At 42.5% G+C, this 17,248-nt stretch overlaps 1 protein-coding gene across 1 annotated transcript in view; it reads right to left on the reverse strand.

The window, feature by feature from the left end:
- LOC119167648 (cytochrome P450 2C28) overlaps positions 1 to 17,248 on the reverse strand; it is a 123,744-nt gene that overhangs the window by 16,335 nt on the left and 90,161 nt on the right. The window contains exons 5-7 of the mRNA XM_075865977.1: positions 13,896 to 14,197; positions 9,375 to 9,481; positions 5,147 to 5,405 (exon numbers count right to left, since the gene is read on the reverse strand). Coding sequence (XP_075722092.1) covers positions 5,147 to 5,405; positions 9,375 to 9,481; positions 13,896 to 14,197 — 668 coding nt within the window. The remainder of the gene's footprint in view (positions 1 to 5,146; positions 5,406 to 9,374; positions 9,482 to 13,895; positions 14,198 to 17,248) is intronic.

The raw sequence follows: 17,248 nt of genomic DNA on the forward strand, positions 1-17,248 counted from the left end.
GGTCTGGCACAGTCGCCTTTGTGCCTTTATTGTAATGAGAGGAAATCTTTGGAGCACTTCTTTTTGTCGTGCCGAAAATTCAAAACTCAAAGGGAAAATCTACTAGAAGAACCCCTACGAAAGTTAGGCTTAAACTTGACACTTCCGGTGATTTTTTCATTTGGCGCAGTCGCATTTGGATTCAGCCACAGGAGCATTTTTAACGCTGTTACAAATTTCTTACGAGAATCTAAAAGAATGGAATGCTAAAAATAAGTAACTTCAGTTGTTTTATGTATAATTGTTTTGAATGTTTTTATGTTGTGTTTTCAAGGTTTATTTTTTTAAAAAATTTCACGCTATTTTATCATTACCTATATTGCCTAATTAATCTAACCCTCTCTTTCAAAAAGTTAAATAATTTAAAAAGCAAGGCACCGTCCAATTCATGGCCTATCCCCCTAGGTGGGTTGCGCCAAGGTGTTGAGGAACCAACCAACCAACCTTTCAATGCTGACAGTGTCTTCATGCCAATTATGCAGGATTGTAAAATGATGTTCAGAACGCTTGATGACTGGGAAAGGACCGTCATAGCGAGGCTGAAGAGCACGGCGAGACGCATCGACACGGACGAAAATGCGTGAAGATGTCTGTAGGTTTGCCGGCAGAAAAACGTCGTTCTTAGTGTGAGCTGAAGTGGGTGATAGGCGCAAGTTTTGCGTGAAGATACGCAGACAATGAACGAAAGAAGATGGATCCGAAACAATCTGCGTAGTAATGTTGCTGACAAGGTTACCAGGCATACGGAGTGTGCAGCCATAAACCATCTCGGCTACAGAGCAGGCAAGTACTGGCCGAAGTGTTGAACGCTGGTCGAGAAGCACGATGGGGTGGTGTGAAACCCAATCTTCGGCGTGAGGCTACGAGGCGAGTGCTGCTTTTAGATGACGGTGGAGTCTGTCCACTAAGCCATTTGATGCTGGATGATACGCAGTTGTGCGAATACGCGCACGACCCAGTAGAGTTGTGACAGAGGTGAAAAGCGCTGACTCAAACTGTCTGCCTCAATCAGTAGTCACCGTTGATGGTACACCGAAACGGCTAATCCAGGTAGCAAGTAAGGTACGAGCAACTGTTTATGCCCTAATGTCAGGCATTGGAGCTGCTTCAGACCACCTAATGTACCTGTCAATACACGTAAGCAATTAGGTATTTCCCCGACATGGAGCTAATGGCCCGACAATATCCAAATGAATGGTGTCGAAACGTTCATCAGGGAGAGGGAATTTTCCCCATGGAGGCTTGGTGTGCTGTTGCACCTTGATACGCTGACGTGCTCTGCAAGTGCGAATCCAGTCACGAATGTTATCGCGTATGCGCGGCCAGACATAGCGTTCATTGACCAGATGTTGCGTAGCTCTTACGCCTGGATGGCAGATGGAATGGAAGGTGTCAAGAACAGCACTACGAAGCTGTGAATGAAAATAGATACGAGTGCAGTTGTGTGAAACGTCGTACCAGAGCGTAACGTCGTCGTCGGGAAAGTTGACTTGTTCTAGTCGGAGGAAAGTAGAGGATCGGAGTTGTGGAAGCTCATCGTCTAATGCCTGTGCCTCCACGAGCGAGGACAATGAAAGGTCGGTGGTGGCTGTGGTGGCATTGATGGTAACACGACTGAGAGCGCCCGCTTCACTGTTAAAGCTGCCTTTTACATAACGTATGCCTGTGGTTAATAAATTCAATGAAAGCAATGTGTCGAAATTCTCTAGTAGTGTGCGTGGCACTGCAGGAACGTAAAGCCGAAACAAGGGGCTTGTGGTCGGTAAGAATGGCAAATTGTCGCCCTTCAAGGAAGTACCTGAAATGCTTCACCGCATGGTAAGCCACGAGAAGCTCCCGTCCGATAGTACTATATCGGCGCTCATTGTCGCGTAACTTGCGGGAAAAGAAGGAAATTCGAGCCCATGCATTATTGATCCATTGATTAAGAACAGCCCCAACTGCTGCTGAAGAAGCGTCCACCATGAAGCTAGTGGGAGTAGTTGGTGAAGGGTGGTGCAGGAGAGTGGTCTGGGCGAGCTTGGTCTTAACGGCGGCAAAAGCTTGATCCGCGACCGTGTCCCAGGTAAGTGCGGCTGACTCGGCTTGCGAAGTCGAGATTAGTGCTTCCAGAGGCTGCAGCAGTGCTGAGCATGTAGGGATGAAGCGGCGATAAATATTGTCGAGTCCGAGAAAACGTCATAGACTGCGTATGGACGTGGGAGGCGGGTACTCGAGGATAGCTTGAACCTTGTCAGGTAGAGGAGTGATGCCATCTTTAGTGAATTGATGTCCGAGGAATGCTTTCTCCGAGACACCAAACTGACACTTTTCTACATTAATGACACGGTCGTAATCACGCAAACGAGTGAAAAGCTGACGTAGATGTGCCTTGTGCATTTTAGCGTCCTTGCTGGCAACGAGATCGCCGATATAGGCGAAACAAAATGGCAAGCCTCTTGTGACTTCGTCTATAAAACGCTGAAATGTCTGAGCTGCGTTTCTCAAACCGAAAGGCAGTTGTAAAAACTCATAGAGCCCAAATGGGGTAATTATTGCAGTTTTGGGAATGTCAGAAGGCTCAACGGGGATCTGGTGATAAGCTTTCACAAGATCAATTTTCGAGTATACAGTTGTTCCGGTTAAAAAGGCAGTACAGTCCTGAATATTGGGTAACGGGTATCGATCTGGAACGGTCACTGCATTGAGAGCCCGATAATTACCACAGGGCCGCCAGTCATTGTTCTTCTTGGAAACCACGTGTAGCGCCGACGACCACGAGCTTGATGACGGACGAATCAATTGCAACTGTAACATATGCTCAAACTCGTTGCGAGAAATTCGAAGTTTGTCAGGGCCAAGTCGGCGAGGGCGGCAGTGAACCGGTTGGCCTGTGGTACCGATGCAGTGGGTCGCAGTGTGATTGGGGGTCTTACCTTGGGAGACTGCGTTGTAATCTCCGGAAATTTGTTGAGCAGAGCTTCATATGGTGACGTGGGTGGTTTCATGAAAGTGGGGTTTAGGGCTGTAGCGCGTGACAGAAAACCATTGACCGATAAGCCGGTATAGCTATCCACCAGGCGACAGCGGTTCATATCCACGAGCAGATGAAAATGCGTCAACAAATCGACGCCTTAGATTGCGTAGCGTACGTCTGCTATCCAAAATAACCACTGCAGTTTCCTCTTAAGACCGAGAATAAGGGTCAGAGACTTCTGTCCGTAAGTTGCAATGACCGAAGAATTGATCGCTTGTAAAGAAGTTGACTTCTCGCGAAGACGCCGGTCAGTTTTGGACGCTGGAATTATGCTGATTCTGCTCCAGTATCCACCAGCAAGCGCAGACCTGTGGTTCTGTCGGTGATGTGGCTTGATGCTTGGCCTTGATCGCCCGCCGCTGTTATTGATGATCGGCCGGAGCATTTCCCATGTGCCATGAGGAAGGTGGCTCACATCTGCGAGCCGCGGAACGAAAACGCCGGTGATAATAGCATGTGTTTTGCGGTGAAAAGCATATGACTGCCGGAGCAACGTCCATCATGTCGTTCAATAAAACTTGTAGCTGGGCGAGTTGGTTCATAATACTGGGTAAACTGGTGTGCGCACAAAAAAAAAAAAAAAAAACAGACAAACGACAGCAGAGAAGAGACAGGGACGTGTTGGAAAGTCTGCGCTCGTCCCTGTCTCTTCTCTGCTGTCGTTTGTCTGTTTTTTTTTTTTTTTTTTTTTTTTTTTTTTGTGCGCACACCAGTTTACCCAGTCCATCATGTCATCGGCCATTTCTGACAGCTCCGACAGCGGCTTATCCTGAGCTGGGAGAAGAGCCATTTGCATGGTAGGTGGAAGACGCTGTAGAACCAGCTCACGCAGTATGGATGTTAGCGAGCCGTCCAGCTGGTCCCCAAGCAGGTACTGAAGGTGACGTAGAAACTATGTGGGACGGCGGTCCCCGAGCTCTTCGTTGCACAGAAGTTGCTAAATGCGCCGATGCTTATGCGGAACGAGTCGGTGAAGAAGAGCCTGTTTGACTGTCGTATATGGAGTGTCACCAGGCGGGCCCATGAGGATGTCGCGTATTTCGGCCATTGCCTGTCGCGGCAACGCTTCAACGAGGAGTTCATGCTTGCGAACTTCTGATGTGATGCGATGAATACAGAACTTGTTCTCGACTTGAATTAATCATAAGGAGGGATCGGCAAGCCACAGCTGTGGCAGCGTCATGGTAGTAGTAGCACCAACAACACCCGAAGAGGGTACATGGCTGGATGCAGTAGCAGCGGTACCAGGGCTGAGGCTGTCGAGATGCTCACGCTGCTCGATGGAAGGTCGCGTTCGTAGTCCAGTCACCAATATATATAGCACTCTAAAACGCGGTTCCGAAAACACAGTGCGGTTTCTTAATGCATCTCCGCCATTGTTGCAACTCCTTCTTCTTTCTCCTCAGCAGACTACCCACTACTAGCTTATGTCCTAAGTGTGTCATGCCAGAAGAAGAAGAAAAGTATGCCACACCACTATCCCTAAAGATGAAGGTGCATAACAGCTGTATCTAGCCGGTATCTAATTATGGAGCAGAAACCTGGAGACTGTAATTACACAGAGGGTTCAGCTTAAATAGAGGATGACGCAGTGGGCAATGGAAAGAAAAATGGTAAGTGTAACATTAACAGACAAGAGGAGAGCAGAGTGAATTAGGCAACAGACAGGGGTTGAGGATGTCAAAGTTGAAATCAAGAAGAAGAAATAGACATGGGTCGGGCATGTAGCACGTAGACATGATATACGCTGGTTATTAAGGGTAACTAACTGGATTCCCGGAAAAGGCAAGCGGGCTAGGGGCAGACATAAGGTTAGCTGGGCAGATGAGATTAAGAAGTTTGCGGGTATAAATTGGCAGCAGCAAGCACAGAACCGAGTTGACTGGCGCAACATGGGTGAGGCGTTTGTCCTGCAGTGGACGTACTTAGGCTGGTGATGATGATGATGATGACGGCGATAAGGAGATCTAGAGAAAAAATTGAACGAGCCCTCTCATTTCATGCCCATCCCCACTTTTGCCAATCAAGGAGTTATGATTGAACCAGAGCTAGGTAGATCGCATTGCTTGCTGAACGTTTGCATCTACTCACCCTCTAGGTAGACCAAACGGTTCCGTTCTTTTCCACCTTTCGAGCTCCCAGACACATGCCATTGTGAAAGGCATGAGTTTTCGGTCTTCCCAAGTAGGCAATCTTTGGTGGCCTATAACGGTGTCAATTTCCCGCTGCACTCGCAGCTGGAGATCATTTGGGCGAGCAGCGAACATCACCATGTGCATCTGCATCGATATGCTTGGGCCGTCAATGCCTCCTATGAGAAACATCTTTATGTGGCCCACCAAGTAGCGATCTGAAAGGCATAAAAATTCAGCGTCAGTGAGTATAAGTAATGTTCGTAAGTACCTACGATTTTCATCCAACGCCATGAAAACTCCTGTTAGTAAGAACTCTTCAGTTGTTTCATGCGCAAGATGTCTAAAAAAGGAGTTGGCAAATATATGACTGGGAGAGTATGGTTACATGAAACCCATATCGGAGGGCCCGAATAAAAAAAAATGAGGACGCTGCCAGCACACTGCTAAGATTCGGTAAATTCACCATGTTAAAAAAGAACCGCAGTACATATATTAGAACTTGTTTATTTTCAGCACGCTTTTCATACGTTGCAATTTACAAACTTAGGTCATATACAGAGTTTGGGGACACTTGTACCTCTCAGCGAGCGACACCTCTCAGCGACAGTAACAGCTTCTTGCCGTAACTGAATAGAAAGTAAGTAAGCGCCACCTCTCAGCGACAGTAACAGCTTCTTGCCGTAACTGAATAGGAAGTAAGTGGCAAAAAAACATATGTGACAAATATAGTAGAGGAAAAAAAAACACTTTCAAGTATACTCAGCACAGACCTACTTAATTACACTTGTCAAATTGCACTATCGCACTTTAAAAAGTGTGGCTTCCGAGGACATTGAGCATCACACCTAATTGAAACACATGGAACTTCATTCTACAATGTTAAACCCTCTGGTATTTACGTGCTTTCAAGTGCAATGCTGCAATTCTTCCAGACTATTACAGTGGGTCTTCGTTGCCTGCAACTGGGTACCGCTTCTTTTAACTGTTTTCTTTTCTCAAGGAGAATAAAATTGGGCATGGTTGACGTGAGTATCAGCATTATGTATACAATGAAAATTATAGAAAACTCGCGTTCCGCTAACCGCAGCATGCATCTCTTAGTGGACATTTTCAGACGCTGAGGAGAGCTGTAATGAACGTGAATGATTCCTTCCCATGAACCCCCCCCCCCCCCCCCAAATTTTTCTCGGTAAGGCTGAGCACATTGATTTTATGACAAAAATTGTATGTGATGTCTTACTCTGAGAGCACCAATGGGGGTTTCCCTTGCAGCGATTGTTTCAGACATTTTAAGCATCATATTTTTTCGTGAATATGAGGCCAGTATCGTAGTTATGACACTGTAAACACGTAGGACACTATTTGGAGGCGCAAAAATAAATATGGCAGCTAAGCTGTATAGCCTCATCAGATTTTATACGGATAACTCACCAGAATCAGGACATGAAACTGGGGAGCCCAAACGTAAATGACATAATAAATATGTTTGGCTTTAAAGCATGCTCGCTGAAGTGTACGAAAGGTGCGGCATTTAAGAGAAAATTATTTGAAGAAAAAAGTGGCCAGTCACTGTTTGCTACTATCAAGTGTAGAGCCCTCTATACATTCCAATAATTTGCGATAGGCCCACATAATCTCGTTTCAGTGAATATGAAAGTCAAGTCAAGTCAACTTTATTCAATATCTTTGCATACAATGTAACATTGTTAGTGATAAGTATAGCATTTGGATGTCCTATAGTTGCAAAAACTGACGGGGGTACCTCCTGATACTAGAACTGATGTAAGGCAGATGTCGTGGGCAGAATGAGAAAAAAATACATGTAAAACGTATACAGGGAAGCTAAAGGAGCAAAGCGCATAAAAATTAAAGCAAGAAATAAAGGGAAAAAAACAAGGCAACAAGGAACAACTAAACTGACATGGTATATGAAGTCATGACTGTACAATAGTATGTACATGCTAAAAAACAAAACGCAATGTTCCTTTTATAATCTTCATGATGCAGGCGTCATGCATTGATTGAAATAAAGTGAGCACAATAAGATTTAACACAACAGCAGTATATAAACAATAAATACCATACAATATAAAAATTGCGACTATATAGTAGAAGCAAGATTCATTCAAGAGAGAAAAAAAACGTCAAATATTCAGCGGTAAGGATAACAAATCAAGCATTCGCAATGTGAAAAATAAAAAAAGAAAACGTAAAAAGAGAAATAAAAATGGGAGATTCCTAAGTTAGTGTGCTTCCTCGCATAATTTGCCGAGACAGTCATTCTTAGGAAGCTTATGAAATGTATGTGCAGCTGACGCTGCCTTAATTTCGCATGGTATTGAGTTACAAAGTCATATTTCTGAAAATAGGGAAGTTAGTTTCCCGTAATTTGCTCGAACGCGGGAACGAAATCTCAGAAGTATGCTAATTGATGAATTGAAACAAAAAGTGGTCGCGTATCTCCATGCTTCACTTGCAAAGGTCGTTGAACAACGATAGCCTTTTGTCTGGAACGAGAGCACGAAACGTTTATTTGACAATCTGCAGGAGCAGATAGGTCAGTGTGCGCTACGTGAGGAATAAACGTCATCTGGCCGTGATTTCAAGAAACCAAAGTTTTGTTTCTAAAATGCAGAGCCACAAGTAAGTGGCACCATCATGCCATTTTAGTGAAGTGTTAGAAACGCCGCCTTTTTGTGCACAGCGTCACATTGTCAGTGCAGCGTAATAAGCACTGCAGCCTTTAAAAGTACGTATCTATAATCTTGGAAATAAAGCAGCACACTATCATACACTCGTATACTAATTTTACCTAATGTATGCGTAATACTTGCTGTTTTATTGGCAGTCTTCACAGGTATGAATGCCGCAAGCAGATCAAATGATTGGGAATTGAAGAAGTACTTATGTTTTCGTCGTGTGGTGGAATCGTACGACACACATTAACAAAAATACAGACCAACAGTTCTGCGTGCTCACTGCTCCAACTAAGGCATAAGAGAAACGACCCACCATACGATGTCTCAATGCGTAGCCATCAGCGGCATGTGGCCAGGATAGTGCAAAATGGGCTTATTTCCACATGTACTTTATGTCACCATAATCATCTTGTGGCGTCGGCGCTGTTTACCCGAAGCACGCCGATGACCACAATCAGCTCTATTCGCAGCGTTGCCGAAAATTTGAATGATAATGATTCGGTTCCTTACTAAACAGATAAAAACGGGGGGTAAAGTTGCCGTCATCCGAAGGTGGCATACACGGTTTAAAGGCGAAGCTCCTTAAAACGTGTATGCCACCTCCTAGGCGTTGGTCGCGCGTCTCTTGTATGTAGTAGCTAGCTCACGTTTTTGTAGGCCTTGGAATGTCCAATGTATCGCGGACATTCACTTGTATATGATGAATATATGATGAAAAGATGCGATATGGCGGTGCACATACAAACATACATACATACATACATACATACATACATACATACATACATACATACATACGTACATACATACATACATACATACATACATACATACATACATACATACATACATACATACATACATACATACATACATACATACATACATACATACATACATACAGACGAGCGAACGAACGGATGAGTGGACTAACGAACGTACAGACAGACAGACAGACAGACAGACAGACAGACAGACAGACAGACAGATAAATGGACGCGGCCAGAGTATGATTCACGGTTTGCTCATAAAACCGTTTGAAGCTTCGCCCCACTCATCATCATTCACTTCGTGGATATGGTGTGATTCTTTTTCTGCTTTAGGATAGGGAGTGTTGAATTTTCTCTAATTTTGTTTTCAAATATATTGTAAAGGAGAAACACTGTTTTTTATCTTCACAAAAAATACGTGATTCTGTTTAACCCAAGTGTATTTTGTGTTTTTTCTTCGTTTGCTTCAGTGATGCGTGATCTGTGAGTGTATTGGACTGCTGTAAATTACATTGTGGCTATACATTTTTGTTGGTACGTGTCACTAAAGTAATCTAGTTGCACTGGACAGTTGTACTGACCTGAAGTGATGCTACTAGTATGTAATAAACTGGCCCATTTGAAGCATGGCAACAAGAAATTTAGTTGACTGCCGTACGTCGTGCTTATTAGTTTGGAGTGTTCGTTTAATACAGAAGCTGGGAATATAACTCACTCTTGTAAGTATAGTCTTGGTTTTCCGCAGATTCGTTGACCTTGTCTTTGTATGTTTGTATGAAACTTTTTCGCCCGCTGTCTTCCACGTGGTTGCTGATTTCATTTCTGCAGTAATGCATGGTTAAGGTACATTAGTTGGATTCAACATCACAACATTCTCTCCACGTTTTTTCCAATCACTATCAGACAAATTCTGTTCTTTGTCATTAAATTTGAAGTTTGATAGAGAAAAGGTTATCTTCACCATGTTGGCTGAGAAGAACCGAGTAGTGCATAATTTCTAAAACTTTTGTAGGTTATCTATCAAGCAAGAATATCTACAAGATAGAATGTGCGATTTACTGAAAACAACCGGCAATCAAGCGAGGAATGGTGTATGGAACATTATTACTGAAATATCAATTATTTGGACACTTTCGGCTGGATTTTGCCGCCGGCGTCGGCGTCAATGTCATACACAGTAAATGTATACGGGTCTATATATATGAAAACGCAAGAAGAGCAAACCCGGAGCGTATCCTTCAACGTTCAAACGGTGAACTATTCATATTTACCGCTTACCGCTGCTCCAGAGCATCTCGGGGGGGGGGGGGGGGATACTATTTTTAGCATTACCAGCAAGATGGCGCAATGAGCGCGCATCGCCACATCGTGTGGCTGTGCCCGCTCTTCTCTCTAAGCCGGGCAAAGTAGGCGTACTTTGCCCAGCTTAGAGAATGGGAGCGACGCTCCTTCACGCGCCAGTATCTCGCGGCGGAAAGAAGGGGAAGGTCAGACGCCTTGGCTGGCCTTGGGCTTTACCTGGAACGATTCTGCTGCAGTTAATAGGTGCACAAAGGTCACTACAATCATTGCAGTCTCCGTTTGCGAAAAGCGCGTGCTCTTTAGACACAGTAGAGCAACAAATAAGACGCTTAGACGCGTGAATCTGTACCTGTGAGTACGTTTTGTTCGTCATTCGTGCGTGAAGAAGGCGGGGAATGTTTCGACCTGCTTTCCATACTGCGCGTGACCTTTCAATTTGTTGCTATCGCGTGCATTGCTTGACTTTTTGTACTTATTATCGCGGCAAAGCTGTGACTTTTTGTACCTATTAAAAGAAGTGTAATAATTATAACGTCAATTCGAAAGAAATAGTTGTGTATAAAAAATCAGACCCAAGTAGAACCAGAGCCTTTAGATCACCTGCCCGGTCTTCTACCAATCACTATGTAACGGTGGTTGTGCTTACATCGGCGTTCGCTTCTCAATATCATCAACCATGCGTTCCTTTTCCCATACGAAGTAATAAAATCTGTCTTCCGGTGCATAAAGACAGCGTAACTCCTACCTGGCTTCTTTCTAAGCAATCTAACTGAGGCCTTGAAGACTGTCTCACAAAATATTACATCTATGAATATCGCTCTTTCCTCGCGCAACATCAGCACATTTCGAAATTTCACTGATCAACACACTAACAACAATATTGAAGTCTAACAACAAACCACAACCAATAATCGTTACAAACGTGTTGCCCAAAAAAAGTAATATAGTAGAACAGCTGGTGGTTGTCGGTAATGGTTCTCTGTAATATGCAGCGCAAAACCCGAGTACACAAGAATTACAACAGATCACAGAGCTCATATTTGTGAGAAGGCACTTTGTTGCGTATTGTATTTCTTGTGCTATCTTGTTCTTTTTTTGCGCACCTGATTTCAGAGATGTACAACCAATTTCAACTTGCCGAAACGTCAATTCTTTTGTTGTGAACAATCTATTATACTGGGAGGGTAGTCTATCGCACGTAGGAAATAAAGAGGCTATAGAAAAATGTGGCCAACTCCCAGAATTATACCTTCCTAATTATTCAGACAATTTTGCGCTCAACCACAAGCCCCACATATTCTATTGAAAAGAGCTTCCAACTTCGAACGTTAAAATCATTCCTGGTCTGATTTTTTGTTCTTCTAGGTCAAACTGGAAGTGTGAAATGGCGTTAATTACAACCGCAATCACTGTGTCTTCAATATTTTCGCAATCTCCAGCCAGCACTTTCCTAAAGTGATCATTCCGTACCTTTGACCAACTCTAATTGTCAACTCCGCTGCAATAACAAAATATTATGCAACTAAGAGTAATTCTTTCTTATATGCATGGACATTGCTCATTCCTACAAAGCATCAAGTAACAGTTTGGGTTCATGTGGAGATTGATTAAAATGCTTACTATGCCTCGGAACATACAAACGATGTCTTGAATGTTCATGTAATAGAAAGTTTTCTCCATACTACTTTTCATTTCGTAGCAGTGGGGTGCCAATTAGTTGGCGCTGTGAACACTTCGAAAAATTTCTAACCTCAATAATAACAACAGCATGGCAGTTGATGTATTCTAATTTTCGATGAACTCTACTAGTGTAGCTTTTCTTTATGGATTTTTTGTGTGTTATATACGTTATTTTCAGCCTGTAAACGGAAACGGGAAAGTATGCGGCAACACCGTAATGTGCAGCTTCAACTCTGCACGAGCCACTCTGGCCTAACAAAGTGAAAAGATGCATATTCGCATCAACTTCGAGACTGCCCGCGTCATCCAAACGAAAAATAGCGGCATCCAATGGCGCTTCTTAACATATCCAAACAACAGATGAAAGTATTAACTACCCAACTGTAACCCTGGTTAGTGTGTATGTTAGTGTATGTTAGTGCGAACTCAGTTTTCTTAACCACTGGAGAAAAAAAAAACGCAGCAACACGAGAGTCGTGGGACCGACAGTAAAGAGGAAACAGTGGCTAAGAAAAGCGGCTTACTTCGTAGCCGATCGGATAGTAGTCATCTGCTCAAGAAGAGACCGATTGGGTCTCAATACTCAGGGCTGCTTTACAATTTTACTGTTAAATATCATAGACAAAGTAGTTATACAGATGGTTTTATCTATTATTTTATAGTGTGGTAGCCTAGTACTCCACCACTAAGCTATGCGAGTGCTTGAAACTTTGTTGCAACCCAACTCGGTACAGGCTTGATGTCAGATAAGGGATCGCGTTCACTTATTATTTCAAGCCTTTTGGAGCGATAAACCAGGCGTCTCACAATGCAAATAGCGTAACTAGTGAGTCGTTGAATGCTCCAATCTATGTACGCGTGTTATAGACACGGCAAAACTAAGTTTAGGTGTAAATTGGTTGACTGTGCGGAAGTGTGATAGAAGTAGCCACCTCAAGAGTGTTTAAAGGAATGCTCTAGGGAGACTGCTCTTCCAGCTTTGTCTTTTACTTTGCTGCCCATTGCATGCAAGCGTGGCCTTTTTCCCCCTTGATTGCTCATTTCTGTTTAGTGGCATTGCATTAGATATAATAAAGAACTTCACGTCATATAGAAAATGTCTCAATTTGAACCATTTTATTTAAAATTTTCATTTTCGCGTCGCTGATTTATGTGCCTCACTCGAATGACTGAGTCATATTTTGGCGTTTTGATTGTAGTTTCGTATACGTTATGTCCATGCACTGGTGTTGAGACTGTCGTCATCTGAGTTTAATAGAAATAACGTGCACTGATATTGTCCTGAGATCATCTAAGGCTTGTCTTTGTGCTGTGCCACAAGTGCTCTTAGGTACAAAGCTGAGCACGCACTATAGGTATTTCTCAGGAATTCAATTACTACCTTAATCAATAATGAACGTTTTGGAAAATTTCAACCAGCATCAGAGGTTGTCTGAAACTTTTCTGTATGACTTTGCATTTCGATTATCATTTCATGTGTGATACAATCTTATTGTATTCTTTTTCGAGGTAACAGGAAAATCAAAGCAACATAATTTAATTACCTTCTCTTACCTCAAGCGAGCGTTTTTTTTCTCTTTTTTACCGAGATAAAGTAAGTAATATATATATATATATATATATATATATATATATATATATATATATATATATATATATATATATTTGTGAGAAAATGTCTCAATTTGAACCATTTTATTTAAAATTTTCATTTTCGCGTCGCTGATTTATGTGCCTCACTCGAATGACTGAGTCATATTTTGGCGTTTTGATATATATATATATTAATATATATATATATATATATATATATATATATATATATATATATATATATATATATATATATATATATATATATATATATATTTATATATATATATGTATATATATATATATATATATATATATATATATATATATATATATATATATATACGATTGAAATTAAACTTGCCGATAAGGACAAAATCCTTTATAAAAGCATCAACTTTCTCATTCTTTCACTATTCAGAAATTATTAATTCTGTTTATTAGCCTGCATTTTTAAGTCACATGGCACTATGTAACGTTGGTAGATAGCGGTACACTTGCAGAAGTCAGAATTACTGTTCTCCGGCGCTGATTTCTTGGTTAACGATGAAGGAAAGTTTTTGTACAACTGTTGGTTACGTGCTTCCTATTCTGATATGAAGGCTTCAGTCACGCATTGGCAATTTTTTGTGTAGTATAGAATCGCAGCATGGTAACTCACATGATAAAATTGTCAAAGTTCTTGATTGCGTCCTTCATCTTGAAGATTTTTGTAAAAGGTAAGAACGATGCGATGGCTTGGCAGACGCGAGGCCAGAAGTGGTAGTGGTGCATTGTTTGCAAAAGCACGAACACCCTTGCCAATGTAGCGTTCAGTTCATCGCGCGCACGCTTGTCACTTTGTATTCTTGGCATGAAGAAGGATGCAAGCTGGTTTGCAGCGCACTCCATGAACTGTAATCCAAGGTACACTGGCTTCCCTTCGGTTTTCTCAATTTCTTCTTCTAACATACGGAACTCAATCTGTTGAGGAAAAACCAGAGGGCACATGAAACGTTCGTGCTAATTCAATCGCTGCGTTTGTTGGTACTGCAGTCGTTTTCAGTTGGCGAGCACTAGCAAACAGAATACTTTCTAGAGCTCCATCTTCGCTTATGCGGAGGGTGCACTCAATTAGACCCACTTTACGTAAAATTTTCTATTCATATATTCTTCGTAAAGGCTTCATACTGGTGCTGAAATAGTACTGATCTCATAATGTTAAGAGAAATGGGAAAGTATGGTCATAGTATTTTTATTTTTATACCAAAACGTATTATTGTGGTTTGGCCGCTTCGTCACCACTTTTGATATTTAGTTAAATAATGGCGTAGGGCATCTTATGTCAGGATACAAGCAATATCATTACATTTTATGAATGCCTTAGCTATGATTATTTACTCTTCGCGAATACACCAGAGGATAATACTACGGTAGAAATATGAGCTATAAAGATACGCATTTTGTGATACCGTTTTTTTTTTATACGTGTACGAAAAACATTGAAACGATTTTCATGGCTTCCATGTGCGAACGGCTAAACGATCAACAGGGGAAGATTAACTCTTACAAAAGAAAGTTGAGTTGGTTGAGTTCGTACATATTTGGATATGCTTCAGCGTGATTTAGACAAGTACCACAGGAGACGCAGGACAAAGACGAACGCTGACTTACAACTGAGTTTATCTGCACTTGAACAAGCCTTTCTGTTCGCCAAAACCTGCCTGCATTACCTATACACAGAACAGCGAGATAAAAGACGATATGATAAAAGACAAGAGATGTTTTAATGAACGCACAAAAGAGCACAGCTTGAATTCACGCAATAAAGCTGGTAGCCATCTAGCCGAGCAGTGTAAGCGTTGTGGCTGCATACCAAAGTTCAACGGCGCCAAATTTTTAGAAAAAAGCCAAAGATAGGACTGCGCGCGAAATTGTTGCAGCGGTTTTCATTATTAAAGCTGGGGATCAAGTTGTAAGCATGCCTGCTGTCACTCTAACAGGCGCTGAGGCTCACTTTTTTAGATGGTTTTATTTGACGTGTCGGTTCGCTCTCTCAATGTTTCCGTATTCTGATATTTTGTGCTACCTAACGCTTGTTTTACTTGACACAAACTAGTTCGTATTCACAGAGCGTGGTTTGACACCCCGGCGACGGGTCCCTTCATGTACCTCAGTCCATTCCTGGGCTTCTTTTTATTGATTCTGCACGCGTTTAGTTAAGTATAGCACGAGTCCCTCGGGAGCGCAAGAAAGTATTGTTTTAGTAAGTGATGCAGATATCTGTTGTCTAGGTTGTTATGTATTGTTGTTTCATCCCCACGTGCTTTTCAGTTTTTTATCGCTTGTTCTTTGGACACTCACTTTATTTATCACCAGGAAAAGTTAAACACTTGACGCCCTGCTCTGGGTCAGCTTTCATTTTGAAGGTGCCTCTTTTAGAGTATAAATCATGTGCCGTCTTGTTTTCATAGTTCAGCTTGCCTTGGGGGATATAGATGCGCATTATTTTTCATACTTGGGCCCGCTGTAACCATTCGTACTTTTTTGTCTTTTTGCTTATAGATCCTGAATTCCACCTATACCGTCTTTCACCTTGCCCTTCTGTCTATAGGTAATACAGAAAGATTTCGGCGCATAAAAATGCTTGTTTAAGTGCAAATAAACTAAGCTTTAAGTCAGCGCTAGTCTGTGTTCTGTGTGTTTCCTAAGGCTATTGTCTAAATTGCGCTGACACATATGCAATTACTTCACCCGTTGATGCGTGTCAACAGCGGCATAACTCTCATATTTCCTCATCAAAGTGTCAGCGCGACTGTTGAATAGAAATAGACGGTGCGATTTTTAGTAGCAGAAGTCATCCAAATAGCTTTCACTTTATTTCACCATACCTTCATACTTTTCCCACAAGAGTGCTTTGTCTTTCTTAACATATACCACGACACATGCAACCTCAGCGCCACCCGTCTCGCCGGTGGGCACGGATGGGATACTAAAGTCGCACTCTCAGAAAGGCTAAACAAAATAGGGTCTTTACATAAACACGACTCCCGTAGCGAACGGACACACCTCGGTGGAGGTTAGCGGCACACGTGACACATGATATAGTAAGTGCTGCCTGGGTCTCCTCTCCGTCTTCAGTCACCATCTGGGACAATGTTCTGGATGTTACCCTGGCCATTCAACACACGTCCAGCGTGTTGGAAAGCCATACTCATCAGTTTCGAAGTGGCATGTCGAGATTTCCTAACAAGTCGCGGTATTCCAGAAACATTTCATTTTAATCCTTAACGCACATTGAAAGTTGCTTTACACAAAAGCCACATCGTACGGCTGCTCGGGGCTCATGGTCACGCCTCAGTGCATGATAATAAACTCGCTCATTCATTCCCTCGAGAACTCACACATCGACCAGCCTCGCGCCCTTAGGCGGCCAGCACAAAAGCAGCTTCCCCACTTCTCACAAAACACGAGGTCACACAGCAATGCATACGCCCAAGACAGCGATACCAACTCCCACTAGTGTCGTTCACACGAAAAGAGGCTGTCCCACTTTGGCGGCTCCAGACATAAAATTACCCAAATCTGCAGTTTATGCATAACATATGCCCAACTCTTTATAGCAAGACTAAACAACTAGTGGTGGTGCTGCGACTCTGGACTAGCAGGGCCATCTTTGGTAGAAAAGTAGAAATTGGTGATGTATACCACGCGTCTATCCTTCCCGCCAATGCGCTGCCGCTCGCATACGTGTTTGTTAAGAGGGCGCACAGTGCGGCTTTAGAAACATATCTGAGCTGGACAAGTACTTCCGAGAAGCGAATCTAACAAAAGCAGTACAGCTCATTGGTCAAGTTTATGATGTGGAGCAGGCGAAGACAAGGATGCCTGACTCATAGAATAATGCATTTCTCAGGTCCGTGACAATACCATATACGACGTATGCCTCGAGTAAAGTCTTATTCTGTCAACATGAAGCCGCGTTCTTTATCGATGTGCGGCGTTGACGTTAATAAAAACCATATATTGTTGTTT

Source organism: Rhipicephalus microplus, chromosome 6, assembly GCF_043290135.1.
Source record: "Rhipicephalus microplus isolate Deutch F79 chromosome 6, USDA_Rmic, whole genome shotgun sequence".
In the NCBI taxonomy this organism is placed as follows: Eukaryota; Metazoa; Arthropoda; class Arachnida; order Ixodida; family Ixodidae; genus Rhipicephalus; species Rhipicephalus microplus.